This window comes from Camelus bactrianus, chromosome 1, assembly GCF_048773025.1.
Source record: "Camelus bactrianus isolate YW-2024 breed Bactrian camel chromosome 1, ASM4877302v1, whole genome shotgun sequence".
NCBI lineage: Eukaryota > Metazoa > Chordata > Mammalia > Artiodactyla > Camelidae > Camelus > Camelus bactrianus.
The window spans coordinates 119785631-119800770 of NC_133539.1; the positions used below are offsets into that span (position 1 = coordinate 119785631).

At 48.0% G+C, this 15140-nt stretch overlaps 2 protein-coding genes and 1 long non-coding RNA gene across 6 annotated transcripts in view; 2 read left to right on the top strand and 1 right to left on the bottom strand.

Moving 5' to 3' along the window:
* Positions 1-9523, bottom strand: part of OXNAD1 (oxidoreductase NAD binding domain containing 1) — a 60035-nt gene extending 50512 nt beyond the window's left edge. The window contains exons 1-3 of one of the 3 annotated variants that reach the window (XM_045524862.2): positions 9328-9523; positions 7192-7261; positions 4487-4592 (exon numbers count right to left, since the gene is read on the bottom strand). The gene's annotated coding sequence lies outside the window, so the exon portion shown is untranslated. Of the gene's footprint in view, positions 1-4486; positions 4593-7191; positions 7262-7304; positions 7552-9327 lie in introns of those variants that run through there. The other 2 variants (XM_045524865.2, XM_074371955.1) reach the window with 2 other exon arrangements.
* On the top strand, positions 27-6721 carry DPH3 (diphthamide biosynthesis 3). 2 transcript variants are annotated; one of them, XM_045524867.2, is made up of 3 exons: positions 27-264; positions 787-883; positions 4349-6721. In XM_045524867.2, exons 1-3 carry the CDS (start codon positions 157-159, stop codon positions 4405-4407), a joined length of 264 nt encoding a protein of 87 aa, XP_045380823.1. In that variant the 5' UTR covers positions 27-156; the 3' UTR covers positions 4408-6721. The 2 variants fall into 2 exon arrangements, with proteins under 2 accessions (XP_045380823.1, XP_010964332.1); XM_010966030.3 differs by having other exon boundaries at positions 44-264; positions 787-861.
* A 65-nt stretch (positions 9524-9588) lies between the features above and the next one.
* Positions 9589-13709, top strand: LOC123619968 (uncharacterized). Its single transcript, XR_012509584.1, has 3 exons — positions 9589-9694; positions 11936-12400; positions 12509-13709. It is a non-coding gene; the product is annotated as an uncharacterized LOC123619968 (long non-coding RNA).
* The last annotated feature ends 1431 nt before the right edge of the window (positions 13710-15140 follow it).

Below are 15140 nucleotides of genomic sequence, written 5' to 3' on the forward strand. Positions count from 1 at the left end.
GCCAAGCCCGGAATTGCGTTATTGCCTATGCGCCGGAAGCGGTAGTTCCTGCGCCGGTGCGCGGTGACGTCACCAGGCTGGGCCGCCGCCCGCGAAGTAAGGCCCCGGCCTGAGTCGGAGGGCGGGGGCGGCAGTCCTGTGCTGGCCCCAGTGACGATGGCGGTGTTTCACGACGAGGTGGAGATCGAGGACTTCCAATATGACGAGGACTCGGAGACGTACTTCTACCCCTGCCCATGTGGCGATAACTTCTGCATCACTAAGGTAACTTAAGGGCCACACCCCGCGACTTTTTGGAGCAGGCGCGATCTCGCCCTGGTGCGGCCCTCCTGCCAGTCCGTCGCCCAGGTGGCCCCTAGTCATCCGCGCCCTTTTTTGATCCGTTCTTGAATTCCCCGAAGTTGATACTCTGAGGTGTCAGTGGGCACATAGTTGTGGCCTTCATTCGGGCCCCGAGGCGGGGCGGGAGCATGTCTTCTCGCCATCCTCTCCAACTTAAGGCTCCACTTTCTGGGATACTCCTCTGGAGGAAGGGACGTTTTTGTCTTCCCGGGGGTTTTGAGACGACTGAACCTTGATTCACCCTCCTGAGTGTTTCCCCCAAGTGACGCTTCCAGGGAAGAATGGAGCCGGCATTTCTTTTGCTTAGAAGGTCCTTGTGGTCCTCACATACTTTGTGGGGATGTAAGCCTCAAAGGAGCTTGCCCATAGAGGCGGGAGGGCTTGGGAGGAGGCGATCGCAAAGGGAAGACTGTGCTGACCATACGGTGTTTGATTTCGTTACAGGAGGATTTGGAGAATGGAGAAGACGTGGCAACGTGCCCTAGCTGCTCTCTCATTATAAAAGTGATTTATGACAAAGTAAGGGGCCACATTTTAAAAGGTGGGGGGAGGGTTGGGAGGACCTAGAACAGACTGTGGTTTGTAAGTGGAGAATGTTGTCTAACAGTTTGGTAGGTAGATGCTATGTTTTGTAAAAACAAGTTTTAAAACCGGTAACTAAACAGCTGTCTTATAAAATTTTTAAAGCTCAAATTTAACTCATTTTAGCTTTGGAGAAGGCAATAGGGAAAACTGCTCTGAATCTAATGAAAATTATTGATTACTTATTAGATACAGGAAAAATAATTGTAAAGATCATTTGACAGTCTTTATGTTTCCTTTATTTAATAATTAAAATTGTTCGGGTCTCTTGGACTTCTTTTGAAGGGAACAAGTGTATAGTATGTCTTACCTGACTTACACATAGAACTCTGCATTATCTTGTTTGAGATATAAGTCAGAGTTGCAAGTCTACAATTTTAATTTTAGTCTTTAGTTGTGCTAGCATTTTCACCCAAGGATATTGACAATAGAAAACAAAATAAATGTTATTACTGCCCACCTTCACTTAAACTTTTGTTCAGTACTTTGAAGGGAGTCTTAAGTAATAAACTTAACATTCTTTTTTTCTGGGTTTTTGTTTTTGAGATATAATTGACCTATAACAGAGCTTAACATTCATAAGGAAGAATCAAGGCACTTAGCCTCAGGACAGAAGCAGGCTGTAACTTAGACTACACTTTAGAGGCTTACTGATTTATTCCTGCATTTAAATGTGTTCTGGAAGAAAAAGAGAGCAGGACAAGGGAGATCAGGAATGCTGGTATGAGAAGGATTTGCAATTTTAGAGTGATCACAGCAGGTCTTATTAAGAAAGGCCTTACTGAGCAGAGATTGAAAGAGATGAGGGAGTGAGCCCTGTACAGAGAGGGGGTTGAGAGGGGAAAAGACGTCTGGCAAAGCGAACTTTCACTGAAGAGGCCCTGAGGCCAGAATATGCCCAGTTGTATCAAGGAGCGGCAAGGGGGCCAGGGCAGAGAAAGGAGGGTGAGAGCGCTCTGAGATGAAATGCAGGGAGTGGGGCAGAACACAGTGTTTGTGGACCACTTTTAAAAGGACTTTGGCTTTGCTGTGCATGCTTTGGGAAACCCCTGGAGGATTCTTGAACAAAGGAGTGCTGTGATCCAGCTTCAGTTTAAAAGAATGATGCTGGCTGCTCTGTTCAGGGTGGACTGTTGAGGGCGCAAGAAGAGAAGCAGAGTACAGTTAGGAGGCTGCTGGACTAATCTAAGGAGGAGACGGGTGGCTTGGACCAGGCTGCAGCAGTGGAGGTAGTGAGAAGTGGTTAGGTTTTGGATGCACTTTAAAGGGTAGAGTTGGAGGGTAGAGTTGGTCGTAGGATTTGAGAGGAATCAAGGAGGATTTCAATGTTTATGGCCTTCATAACCAGAAGGGTGGATTTACCATCCACTGAGGGGAGGGGACTGCAGGTACAGGGGCGTGCACTGGCCATACTCAGTTTGAGAGGTCTATTTTCATCCGTGGAGTGGGTGAGAAGGCAATTGGATATGCAGGTCTGGAGTTCCAAGAGTGATCAGCATATAGAGAGCATTTAGAGCCGTGAGACTGGGAGAGATCACCAGGCTGTGAGTGTAGTGATGGACCCAAGGTGGGACTGAGCCCTGGGGCTCCCCAGCACTGAGAGGGCAGGGAGGGAAGCGGAGCATCAGCAGAGCTGGCTAAAAGGAGCACCCGCCGAGGAAGGAGGAAAACCACCAGTGCTGTATCCTGGAAGCCAGGCAGGAAAAGGGAAGGAAGTGCTGATAGATTGAGAACTGAAAATTAACTATGAGCCGTCACGGGGAGGCCACCCATGACGGTGATGAGAGCAGATTCAGGGGAGTCACGGAGGCAGAGCCTGGGTGGTAGAAAACGCGTGGGAGGCGGCAGGGGGAGGTGTCTCTTGGGGAGGTTGCTGCGGAGGGAGCAGGGACCTGCGGCAGGACTGGTCGGGGTGAGCATCAGGAGGGGGGTTGAGGTAGACACTCAGCTCCACGGGTGAGTGTAGACGCAGCAAGTTAGATTGAATGAGGGTTGTGGTTCTGCCAAGTGAGTAAGAAGGTGTGAGGGAAGGGCAGCTGTTGTGATAACTGACCAGGGAATTGAAACTAGGGAAATATTCGTGACTGAGGGGCAGTGGGGGTCCCGGGGGTTGAGGGTGGAGTGAGGGATCCCAGGGGATAGATGACAGCCCCGGAGAGGGGGAGTGATGATAGTCTCATGCACAAGACTCAGAGTTGGTGGGTTTGAGAGAGGGAGTAATGGCAGAAGGAAGAGCCAGCCCCTCCTCCAGTCTGTGGGGCTCTGCGGAAACACACAGCTGCCTCTCGAGGGGTCGTGGGGGAGACCGTGTCCTCAGGGGATGGCCTCTTCTCCACCTCAGCACTGTGGGCACTGGGGCTGAATAACTGTTGCGCAGAGCTGTCCTGTGCATTGTGGGGTGTTCGGTAGCATCTTGGCCTCTGCCCCTTAGATGCCAGTAGCACCACCACCCAGTGTGTCAACCCAAACGTCTCCAGACATCGCCAAATGCCCCCAGAGACAAAAGCAACCCCTCCCTCCTACCACCCCTTGAGAACCTCGCGTTAGAACAAGGCGTGGGGATGTTTTTAAAGAGGTTGAGAATATACAGAGCACCTCACTGAGGGTGGACCGTAAACTCTGGAGATCACAGTGGGAGGGTTCCAGGTGCTGGGCAGGAGTGAGAGGTTGATGGGGACAGATTACAGGCTGATCATAATGGGGTCAGGAGGTGAGGGGTACCCTCGGAGGCAGAGGTTTCCTGGGCTGGCTGGCAGGAGCTAAAGTAAATAATCAAGAGACTGAACTTCATTTCCAAAGTAGCTGACATTGCAGATTATCTGTGTTGAACATAAAGAGCTCTGCCTTTTAGTTGGAAGAAGTAATTACTTTGAAGAGGGCAGGTGTTTGAGTGACCACATACTGAAGTGGAGAAGTCTTAGTGTAAGTAGTAATTAGGACAGAAACTTAAAAGGTGTGACATGTCTTTTAGAAATGTGGATACTCTGTAGTGAAGATGGACCTGTTTGTTTATAAGATGAGGTGCATTAAATTCAAGACTAAAACTGATATGCTTTTAAGATTATTGTAGAATAGACTACACTGTATAGCACAGGGAAATATACACAAAATGTTATGATAACTCACAGAGAAAAAAATGTGACAATGAGTGTGTATATGTCCATGAATAACTGAAAAATTGTGCTGAACACTGGAATTTGACACAACATTGTAAAACGATTATAAATCAATAAAAAATGTTAAAAAAAAAAAAAAAAAGATTCTGATTCTGGCGCTGACACTGACTCCCTGAACGAGGAGAAGTGATGGAGGAAAGGGAGAAGTTGGCAGAGCTGGCCTGATTCTGTACCAAAGCGAGTCTTCACATTGTTGCATGTGTGACACAGACGCTCGGTGGTTAATGTGATTTCTTGTTCTGTCTTAGGATCAGTTTACGTGTGGAGAAACAGTCCCAGCCCCTTCCACCAACAAAGAATTAGTTAAATGCTGAAGAGGACTTTAGGAATCAAAAGCATGAACTTTGGGAACTGAGCCAAGCTGGAAAAATCAAATGCAAAGTTACCGGCTTTTGTAGTTTGCTGCTCCATTAGGGCGTGGACTCCTTCCATCGGCCGCCAAGTTCATCCTCAAAGAAGTGAGCCCATGTGGACATGTTCTTAATTTTCCATCTGAATTTAAAGGAAGATAATTTCAAAGCAGTGCTTTCTTCCCCTCCGTTGTGTTATGTTTTATATCTTACACACAATTATCTCATTATCTGCAAACAGCGTATCTACCTCAAAGTCATTCAGATTCTTTAATTTAAAAAAATGGGGATTTTATTTTTTCAGTTTGTTATTAAGATGATTAAAGTTAGCCCTTTGTCATTTGACCTCAGCTTTGCGGTTCTAAACCGAAGAAATTTTGTTGCCCACTAGCTGGTCAGGACACACCAGTCCCTGAGGTCTGGCCCTCAGTCAAGTGCCTGTGTTCTGTTCAGTGTGCCATTTCACTTATGCCACATACACTGAGTTCTGGTCGTGCTGTTAAAGAGGAGATACACTGAGCTCACAGTTTTTTCAGAGCTAAAAGTTAGTGAGTGAAGAGGAAAAGTCAAAAAGTGAAATGGTCTGAGAAGGTGGAGTTTCGTTTCCAAGATTCTGCATGTTCCTTGAAAATCAGGACAAGAGAAGCAGAAAAACAGATAAAGGAAGTGAAATTGGTAACAGACTGAGAGAAGAATATGCCTGCTTCGTGATTTAAATGCTTGAGTGGGTTTGTGAAATCAGCAAATACTCCTCCTGTGTCTGGGTTCTTGTCTGTATCTGTTTTGAGGTAAGGCTAATGAGATTTCACTCCAGGGAGGGGTGAATGTCTTCGTGGCTGTGCTTTCAGCAGTACCGCCCAATCGAGTCACTAGTCTGCAAGGTAGAGCTCCCACAACAACCGTTGTATTTGCTGAGGATGAGCTTGGAAATGAGATGCCTGTCCTAGTTAAATATGCCCCTGAGGGCGCATCTAGTAAGCCTCTAGACGCTGTGACCACACCAGACACCCACTGTCACAGAGAAACGTTGCCCTGGAGAAAGAGACGTGGAGACAGGCGCTCAGTCTCCTTTGCTGCAGTGCTGAGAGGAGCAGGAAGTTGGAATCATCTGCATTTAAATTCCAAAATTCCTTTTATATACCCACCATTGCTCTATGTATATAAAGTTGAAAAAACCTCGCTGATATCTGGTAGGTTGTTCTGGGAAGGGCTCCTCCAATTAGAGAAAAAACAGACTGGATATTCTGTTACTAACCAATAAATGTGCTGCACACGCCGTTGGGGGTTTAGATTCAAACAGGCGAGGGGCCTTTTTTAGCTGCCAGCAGCATGGCTGTGTGGAGCCGTTATTCTGAGACACAATAAATCACCAAAAATTATATGCCAGACTGCTTGGTACATTATGTGAAGCATATGGCATGTTCCTGATGGCACACTGACGCCCCAGAAGTAATCCACGGTTGCCTGGGAATCAGTGACGGCTCAGGTGAACAGAGCAGTGTGTGTGCTTACTGGTGGGGTCGAGCTGCACAGAGAAATGTACTGTCCCACCCTCAGACCTGGTGGGTCTGGTTACTGATACCGTTAGCTTCCTCAGCTGATGGCGCATTTCAGACAAGAACGGACACCCTGATGTCCGGGTTTACTGTGAGCACTGACGAGCAGGGAGGAAAGCTGCCCAAGTCCAAACAGCACAGAAGGAAAAGAGCACATGGCGCCATCAGTGCCGACCTCCAGAGCAGCTGAGGCACTACATTTGTTAACCACAGAGGACACACCAGGACTTAATCCTACGTTAAGCAGAAAGTAAAACCAGGGTCTTACAGGTGTGGCTAGAGTTCTGTGTGGCGGACGTGCCAGAGCACCTCTGAGGGCTGATCTGTAACCCAGGCTCTGTCTGGCTAGCTCTGTAACCTCCGGCCAGGCCAGTGGGATCCTCACCTGTACAATTAGGAGGCTGGCCCAGGTCACTTCTAAACTCAGTACTCTGGTTTTAGGCTTTGTAGCTTGCAGGAGCTGAATGGTAGTTGAAACCTTTCTAAACTAAAAACTAACGATGAGAAGGAGAATCCAGTCTTCAGTAACTCAGCATCACCATCACAGCACCTCAGCAGTCAGCTGTTGGAGGATTCTGCGTATACTTTAGTTTACCTGCTCAGAAACCGTTCTCTTGGAAAGCACCCTTGGAAAGTTATTTTGGATAACTGTACCTATTAATTTATTATCAGAATAAATTTTACTGGCATGCTAAGTAAAGACAGATTCTTCACATCCATTTGTTTTCATGTTTTTCTTCCCCTAAATACCAACATTATGTATCAAAAGGTTATAATGTGATTGTATATGAGGTGAAGTCTTCACCTGCTTTGGGACGCTGAAAGTAGGTTTCTAGTATGGACAGTACAGTTTTTAAATAGGGAAGAAATTGCCACTGCAATAAAAAAAATTGCAGTTCAGCCACATGGGTTTCAGTTCTGGATTTTTGTTATTTGGGGGGGAAATAGCTTTCAATTAAGTGGCAGTAAGGCAGAGGTAGTTGACATTCTTAGGTGAGTTACTCAGTTTATTGCAGGGAAAGAAGGGTGATATTTTACTTAAGATTAATGGTCAGTGGTCTGAGAGCCCAGCTCCAGTCAGGACACAGTTTGAATCTTGGTTCCTCCCCTGTGATCTTGGACAAATTTCTTAAATCTTTTTGTATCTCTGTGTCCTGGTCTGTGAAATATAGACCATAATAGTACCTTTTTCCCACGGTCGCTCTGGATTCATTCACTCGGCAAGGGTCCGTGGAGTGTTACCACCTGCCCGGCACTGAAAGAGGAGGAGATGTAGGTTTCTGCCATCACGGACTTACCCGCGACTGGAAGACAGGGTGCCGGCCGGGGTCGGGGCCCGGGAGGAAACCAGCCACCTGACATGCTGCAGAGGGGCCACCGCCCGCGACCTGACGAAGGGTAGACGGAAGGCCTCTTGGGTCTGGATGGGAATGAACCAGCCTCGTGAAAACGATTAAATGAGCTAGTGACCAAAACGGTCACCGCCATGCCTGTCGCATGCGCCCCTCCTCCCAAAAAGTTAACTATTCTAATGCCAGAAGGAATTCATTGTCTTGAGCATTGACAGCATTACTAAAATAAATATGAAAAGTGCAGAGTATTGGACGCCCTTCCCCCACACTCACGGAGTCTCTCTGGGGCTGGGTTTGGACAAGCCCTCCAGGTAGTTCTGAGGCAGCTCGAGTGTGAGAACCACGGGTCCAGAGCTGGTGTTAAACTTGGCAGCACATTAGAATCACCTGGAGAGCTTTTCAACCCATGCTGCCCGACAGAGACTTCATTGGTCCACGTGCAGCTTGGGCATCAGGGTCCGTCCGTAGTCTCCCTGGGGATTCTAACGTGTAGCCCGAGCTAAGAACCAGCGGACTCCTCTGGAAAAGAAAATTCACCATCGCAAAGGATCCAGCTTTCTCAATGGTCACACCTTGTTAGCACCTGGGACAAGAGCATGGGCTCAGTGGGCCACCTGCTCTGTGTTCAGGTGTGCAATCAGCCTGAACAAGTGACTGCAGAGCCCACGCCGGGCTGATGACCCCAGTAGGAGTGCCCCAATCTGGGCAGCTCCTGAGCTGTGCCCCTACTTAAGCAGACAATCGCATTGTCCCAGACACATTCCGGCTGCTAATTACACACCTGACAAAAGTGACCGCTTCTGCAGGTGGAATTAGGATTTCTTTTAACTTTGAGGACACCTGCCATTTCCTACTTCCTACAAAGGAAACTGCTCATGATTTCATATTTGACCAGGAAACCATCTTACAAATGATTCCTTTTTAAGGGTTTAAAACAAAGGGCACATGAAAAAAAATCAGTTAAAAATACTATCCCTAGCTCAGAAAATGCTTAAAATGGGAGAGGGGTGTCCAAGGAAGACAGCCACCTTGGTCCTGGCAAATGAGGGGTATTTGATGGGGGAAGGGTTTCCATACGAAGTGGCTCCCGTATTAGGGTGAATGTCGTAAGGGGTGAGGCATCCCAGTAAGTGGTACAGAGCACAGGCGTTGCTGCAGTGGGTCCACCCCTGAGACTGAGACAGGTAAGCAGTTCTCACCTGAGACCTGACCGGGAGCAGACCAGTTACCAGGCATCACCAGGCAAAGATCTGGGGCTAGACCTCATCCTTAGAGAGGAGCTGAGCTCTTGGATAGGGCTGAAGTTCATACCTTTGGGCAAAGATTAACACCGAAATTGAGGGTGGGAAAGAGGGGAAACCAACTCTTAGTGGGTATCACCTGTGCTCTAGGCTGTTTACATAGCAGCACAGGGCACCCAGGGTCACCCCGGAGGGCATGGCGTCCCCATCTACAACCTCAAATGGCAGAACTTGCAATATTACTGTAGCCATCTCTAAACTACCAATCGGTGATAATGACAAGAGTGAACCAGCGTGGATGGGGGCTTTGGGCCATTCAACGAGATTAAATGAAAGAATATATGTAAAGCAGCATAGTGTTTGCATGCAGTAAGGACTCAAAAACAACAATTTAATCTTACATATTTCTTGCTCTATCAGAAATGACTCAAGACTATGCCCAAGAAACTTAACCTGAATTTAAAAGTTCGGACAACAAGGAACTCAGCCGGGATGTGTCAGGGTTCAGTGCAGAGAAGCAGAAGAACCGTGAACGGTGGAGAACAAGGGATCTGTTAGAGGGTCAGACTTCACGTGGCTGTCGGGGCGAGAAGGGGGCATCAAGACAAGACTGTTATCTCTGCATCTGGTGCTGAACTGAGCCTGAAGTAGCTACAGCTCAGCCAAACTCGTAGCTGGGGGGAGAAAAACCTTGGTGTGAACCAGAGAAAATACAGACTGGAGCCTACCTGTTTCTGCTCGCCTCCAGCCTGGCGGCGGTGGGGACTTCCGGGGAAAGCGGGCGCCCTTCCCCAGGGAGTCGGAGAAGTAGCTGGCGCAGGACGAGGCAAGCGGGCACAACAGCAGCAGTGCGCCTGAGCACCCACAGTTCCCGGTGCTCTGCTCCAGCCTTCAGAGCATAAACATGTGTCTGCCCCTTTCCTTCTGGCTTCCAAACCTCGCACAAGCTTTCCCCGGCGGTCCGTGCTCACCCAGGACCATCCGGGAAACGGGGTTCTGGGAAATGTAGTCCCGGAGTCGCAGCTTCGCTAATTGTCACCATCCTCAGTGTCGGGGGAGCGGAGCAGGGGCGCGACACTCACTGTTGTTCATCAGGTAAAGTGATACTAGCACGATGTCATTTAGATCAGGCTGCGATGCTGACTTCATTATCCTCGTGTTAACGGAAACATGAAAACAAGTCCGCCTCTCTCATCTTGCTGGCCAGACAGCAGATAACAATCCCACGGGATTAATTTTTGCTTCTGGGCTGTGTTTTCCATATTTGAATTCAGAGCAACATAACTCTAGTAATAATTGGTTAATGCCTGCAAAATCTGCCGTATATCCATATTATGGTATTTACTAGCTCTAATTATAGAGAGAAATGGGACATATGCTCATATGATGTCATTAAAAGTGGGTAGTCATGGAAACCAGGATTACCCACCTTACTGATGTGTCTGTTACCTGGTTGCTGGAATTTGGGGAACGATTCCTTTTGAGTGTTTTTACTGCAACAAATTCCCTGAGGTGCCCAGCAGTTTGTTATCCAGACTGTTTCAAATCAGGTAAGAAGTTCACACTTCAAGTCTGATATGATCTGTGTGGCCATACCTGAAACCTTAAACTCTGGACCGTGAGCCGAAAGTGCCAGTTGCAGTTTATATATTCGTAGCAAGAAACAGCCTACTTGCAACGTGTCCATCTGTCTTGGCTCAGCCCTCAGCACACCCTGCTGAGGTAGAGAGGAAAAAAAAATAGTGAAGTTAGACTGAAATGAAAAAGGACTTTCTGCTTGTAAAAGGGCTAAGATTATTAATAGTTACCCCCAGATGGATAAGCAGTGACATTCAATCAATAAGTAGGCTCCAAGCATTTTCTTTGTTTATGAGTTGAGCTGAATCTCTGTGCAAAGGGGAGGGGGAGGATTTAAAAAAAATAGAACTACGTTACAGAGAAATTTTAAGAACATAAGCGAAATACTTTTCAACAATAAGTGACAGGAATATATGTGTTAGTTAAATGATTGGAAACTTTGTTCTCTTTGCAAAACACACACCTTCCTCACCATGAATGTTAAGGAACTAAACACTGCATGGACTTGAGAAGGCAGAGGAGCGCCTGACCCCGGCCAGATGGCTCCTGTTCTCCGCGCTTGCCATGTGTTCCTGCCCATCTGTGGGCTCAGTGGGACCAGGCCCTGGGCAGAGGCCAAGGACGGTACTGGTCACCTGTCCAGGCCTTGGTCTCTCCACTGTAATACCAGGGCGGGAGGTCAGAGAAATGACTTTGGAGAGCTATCCCAGCTCTGTACTGATGTGACTTTGAGCAAGCGAATGACTCTTCCAGTTTCTGTTGGAGCTGTCCTGGTGTGCCTGAAGGGGCCACCTTGAGGTGACTGCTGTGCCCGGGGCTGGGGACTGAGGGGAGGGGGACGGAGAAGCGGGGAGAAGACAAGCTCTCTCCAGAGTAACTCTGAACTGACAGCAGCCAGGGTCCGAGGGGGAAGCCACAGCCCCATGGGACACAATGCACAAGGGCATGTGTGGCCAAAACCTCTCTGGTCCATGTGTCCTCCTTCCCAGGGGCCAGCCTACTTAATGTGAACGACATCTGTGGGACCTTAAGCCGAGGTTGGGGGCAAACACGGCCCACTGGTTATCACTGGCCTCAGCAACACCCCCAGATGCACTTAGCAGGGCTTTTGCATCCCAGAGCTGCACTGTCCAGAGTGGTAGCCACTAGCCACACAGGGCTTTTGTTGTTGTTAGTGGTGGTACTGGGATTGAACCCAGGACCTCGTGCCTGCTGACATGCCCTCTACCGCTGAGCTATACCCCCCTCCCCTAATATTTTAATTTAATTCAATTTTTTTAACAGAGGTACTGGGGATTGAATCCAGGGACTTCATGCATGCTAAGCAAGCACCTATCACTGAGCTATACCCTCCCTCCCCTTTTGGTGGCGGCCGGGGGCTTTTAAAATTTACACTTAAATTCAGATGAAATAAAATTAAGAAGTCAGTTCCTCAGCCATACTACCATTACTTCAAGGGCCCATGTCCACAAGCTGCTGGGGCTTGTGGCGCCCATATTGGACAGTCCAGGTAAAGGACACAGGTCTAAGCACCGCTGTCGACTGTCCTTGGTTCGAATCCAAGGTCTGCCACTTATTAGCTGTGTGGCTTTAGGAAATGGTTTCCCTTCTCTAAGCTTCTGTTTCTCCCCCAGTAAAAGAGAGACAATGATTTTCATCCCCAGGGTAGCTTGCAGGATCCGGTGGAATCATGGATGTAAGCACTTAGCACAGCGCCCGCTTCAGAGTCACCCACGTTCTCGCTTTGTCTTTCTCCAGCTTGATGTGCGGCCAGTTTCTCTCTGTGTAAAGCGTGGAGAACACCAGCACCTGTCTTGCAGGGTTGTCAGGAGGCTCGAAGGACCAACACAAGCAAAGCAGGTGGGAAGTGCTAAAGTCAACACTTGCTGCCACTATTTACTTGATAAGTATTTGCTAAACACCCTCCACGTGCCAAGCGCAGGGACGGGGGCTGGGAAACAGGCCTGTTATTAATCGGGCTACTTTGCACACACTCCAGGGCGGCCAGGGAGCTCTGCCCCGCCCCGCCCCTCTGCACAAGCTGGGACCCTCCCTGCCCAGCTTCTATCTGTTCCCAAGGAGGGGAACTGATTCCAAGGACAGCGCCCACCTCACAACTGGAGGGACGGTGCTGGAAGCATACACGGCATCAGAGAGCGCTCGGGGACGCCTCCCACAGGTGTGCAGAGGTGGGAGGCCATTCGACTTCATCACCAACGCGAGGTAACAGAAGCATTTAAAACCACGTTCCTATTTCAAATAAAAAGAGAGATGCCTCATTTCCATGAGTGTAACTCTCAGGGTGATTTTTTTTTTTTTTTTACCTCCAAGGAGCTGAAGTCACCACCACCTTTGGACCCACAGCCCCTCCCTGTGCCTGCCCCAAACCTGGTTAGAGAGGGCTCCTACCTCACCACCACAGCCCCAGAGCCCTCCCCCCAGACGCCTGCAGCTTGTCTGCACTGCGCCTTCTCTGCACCTCGCTGTACTCATTCTGTATTGTATTTTAAAATTCTCTTATGTGATTTTATATATGATATTGTATTGGGTTTGTGTGTGTGTGTGAAAGAGAGAGCTACAGAGACTGGGGGAGGGAAGGAGAGAGAGAGAGACAGAGACACAAGGTAGATCTTCAGAGTTAAATCGGTGCTGAGTTGGGGAGGGGACAACAGATTGGGGTCAAGGGAAGCCCTGGGGATTTGGATGGGATGGGGGGCCGGCGAGGAACTCTGTTTCCAGGGTAGAGGAAAGAATGTATTTCAATAGAAAACTATGGTCTGTCTAGAGGTCAAAGAACCTCCAATTTATCTGCACCTAGCCTCTCACTGTCTTTGAGCTGTTTGAACTCTGTAGTTGAAGGCAGCTGACGACACCGCGAGGTCACTGTTGTCTCTAAGTACGCATGTCCCGGACTGTCCAGGAAAGGGTCAACTGTCTGCCCTCCTGCCCTGTGGAAAGGCCAGTTCTGCCTGCATTTATTTACATATTCTTTCCAATATTCCTCATCTATAAATGGGTCTGCCCTGTGGATTTGCTTTTGAACTGGTTATAACATCTCCTGGACTCTCAGGAGTTCAATAAAACTTTTAAAACATGTTAAATTTTTATATCTGTATCAGAGCCATGATTTTAGCATTTTGTTGAGAATTATCTTGGAACAGTTTTCTGAAAACTTAGGAGGGAGCAGCTAGAAGGTGACTCAGGGAAGTGGGGATGAGTGACCTGGACACCCTTGCGTGGGAAAGGAAGTAGGTGATGGGATCAGGGCACCCAGGTCATCTAAATCTCCATAGAAACGCGCCTCTATTTGGCTCACTGTTTATTATTGATTAGGGCTCAGACTCTGAAATTGAATATTAATTTGTAGATGTTCCAAGTGATTTTAGCCTGCTCCAGATGCAAATGATTTCTATCCACCAAGAAATATACCTCCCCAAGGATTTATTGTCCTATAAGAAGACATCATCTGATTTTGCAATCTTATTTCAACATCCTTTCTTCTCCCCTGCCTGTCCCCCTCCCCTCCCCCCTTCCTCCTCCTCCTTCTTGGCTTTATTTCTCTTTATTCATTTACTTATTTATTTTCCTTTGTTGGAAGGCAACATCCTTTCCTTTGCTGAGTATGCCAGTCTGTCCTAGTCTTTTTTGAAATAGCTTCCCCGTTCTGCTGATTCTCTCACTAACAAGGTAACTAAACCTTTGACACTTGCTCACTCTACTTTGAAAGAGGGTCATGTATTTTTAAAAACTTTTTGAAACTGACATGTGCACAGTCCAGTTGCCAGCTTGTGGTGGCGTCTGCGTGATCCTGTCCCAAGGTCATCGTGTCACCTTCATTCTCCACGTGTTCACAGAGCACCTGCCATGTGCCTGGCAGTTAGAAGTCAGAGGAAATGGAAGCAGACACTGATCTCGAGGATCTCACACTTGTGGCCAGAGAAAAGATGTTTGTTAGTTTCTTAAATCAACAATTACAATGGCATGCGACAGCCCCAAGTGAGGAGTCTCAGAGTTAAAGTTTAGATGTTTACACCAGTGCTCACCTCACCTTTCACAGAATGGGTGTTTCATATGGTACCTGGAATCCTCACTGGCTGAACTGAGATACCCAAGCGTGGTGATGCTTAAGAGAAAACAGGAGTTTCCTGTCTGAATCATTTCACCCCATCAGGGCGGACCAGCAGCTCAGTGGTTAACGCTCCTGAAACATCCTGGTACTATTTTTTCTTCTTTAGTGTTTACGGTGCCATGAGCCTCTCGTTGCCTTTTCTGGGTAGTGGGGTTGGGAGTGAGGATTTGCTTCTCCCGGTTTCACAAACCCTTTCGTGAAAAGGGTGCGTATTAACAGTGTTCCCTCGTGCTGGCCTGTGCGTGTCCTAGTTCGGCCACTAGATGGCGCAGGTTCACCTCCCAGGGCAGCAGAAGGCGGGCACCTGGATTTGAGTCCTTTGTTGGCTTGTGACCTTGGGAAAGCCAGTTAGTTTCCCCTTCTGCAGAGCCCAACGGTGACAATCACGCTGCAGGATTGCTGTGAGGATTAGTGCGGTTCAGGCACACAGCTGATGCTCTCTAATCGCTGCCCTTCTCTTTCCTCCTTCAATGCACATTTATTGAACCGTGTTCCCGTGCTGTGCCTTGTAAAGACTGTCCCCAAGCATCCTGCAATACAGTGGAGTGTCTTACACACACACACACACACACACACACACACACTACTGTAGTTACTGGAGTACAAGACATACCCTCCAAGTCCAAAGTCATCCAAAATTGATTCTCATTCAAAGGCACTTAGGTATGAAAAGCCACATTCTGAACAGATAAAATCATGGTTAAGGATGTAGCAACCATAACAGCAAAATATTGTGAAGATACTCATTCCACACTTTTCCTCTAGTTTTCTTAGCAAAATTCCAAGCCACGGGCCACACAACTCATCTGATACAACGTCAGTGATTCCCTTGAG

What these genes read in the sequence shown, in the direction of transcription:
- DPH3 (XM_045524867.2), top strand. Translation starts at nt 157, where the DNA reads ATGGCGGTGTTTCACGACGAGGTGGAGATCGAGGACTTCCAATATGAC. An exon ending in ATAACTTCTGCATCACTAAG is followed by an intron (nt 265 to 786) that starts GTAACTTAAGGG and finishes ATTTCGTTACAG; the next exon opens with GAGGATTTGGAGAATGGAGA. An exon ending in AAGGGGCCACATTTTAAAAG is followed by an intron (nt 884 to 4,348) that starts GTGGGGGGAGGG and finishes GTTCTGTCTTAG; the next exon opens with GATCAGTTTACGTGTGGAGA.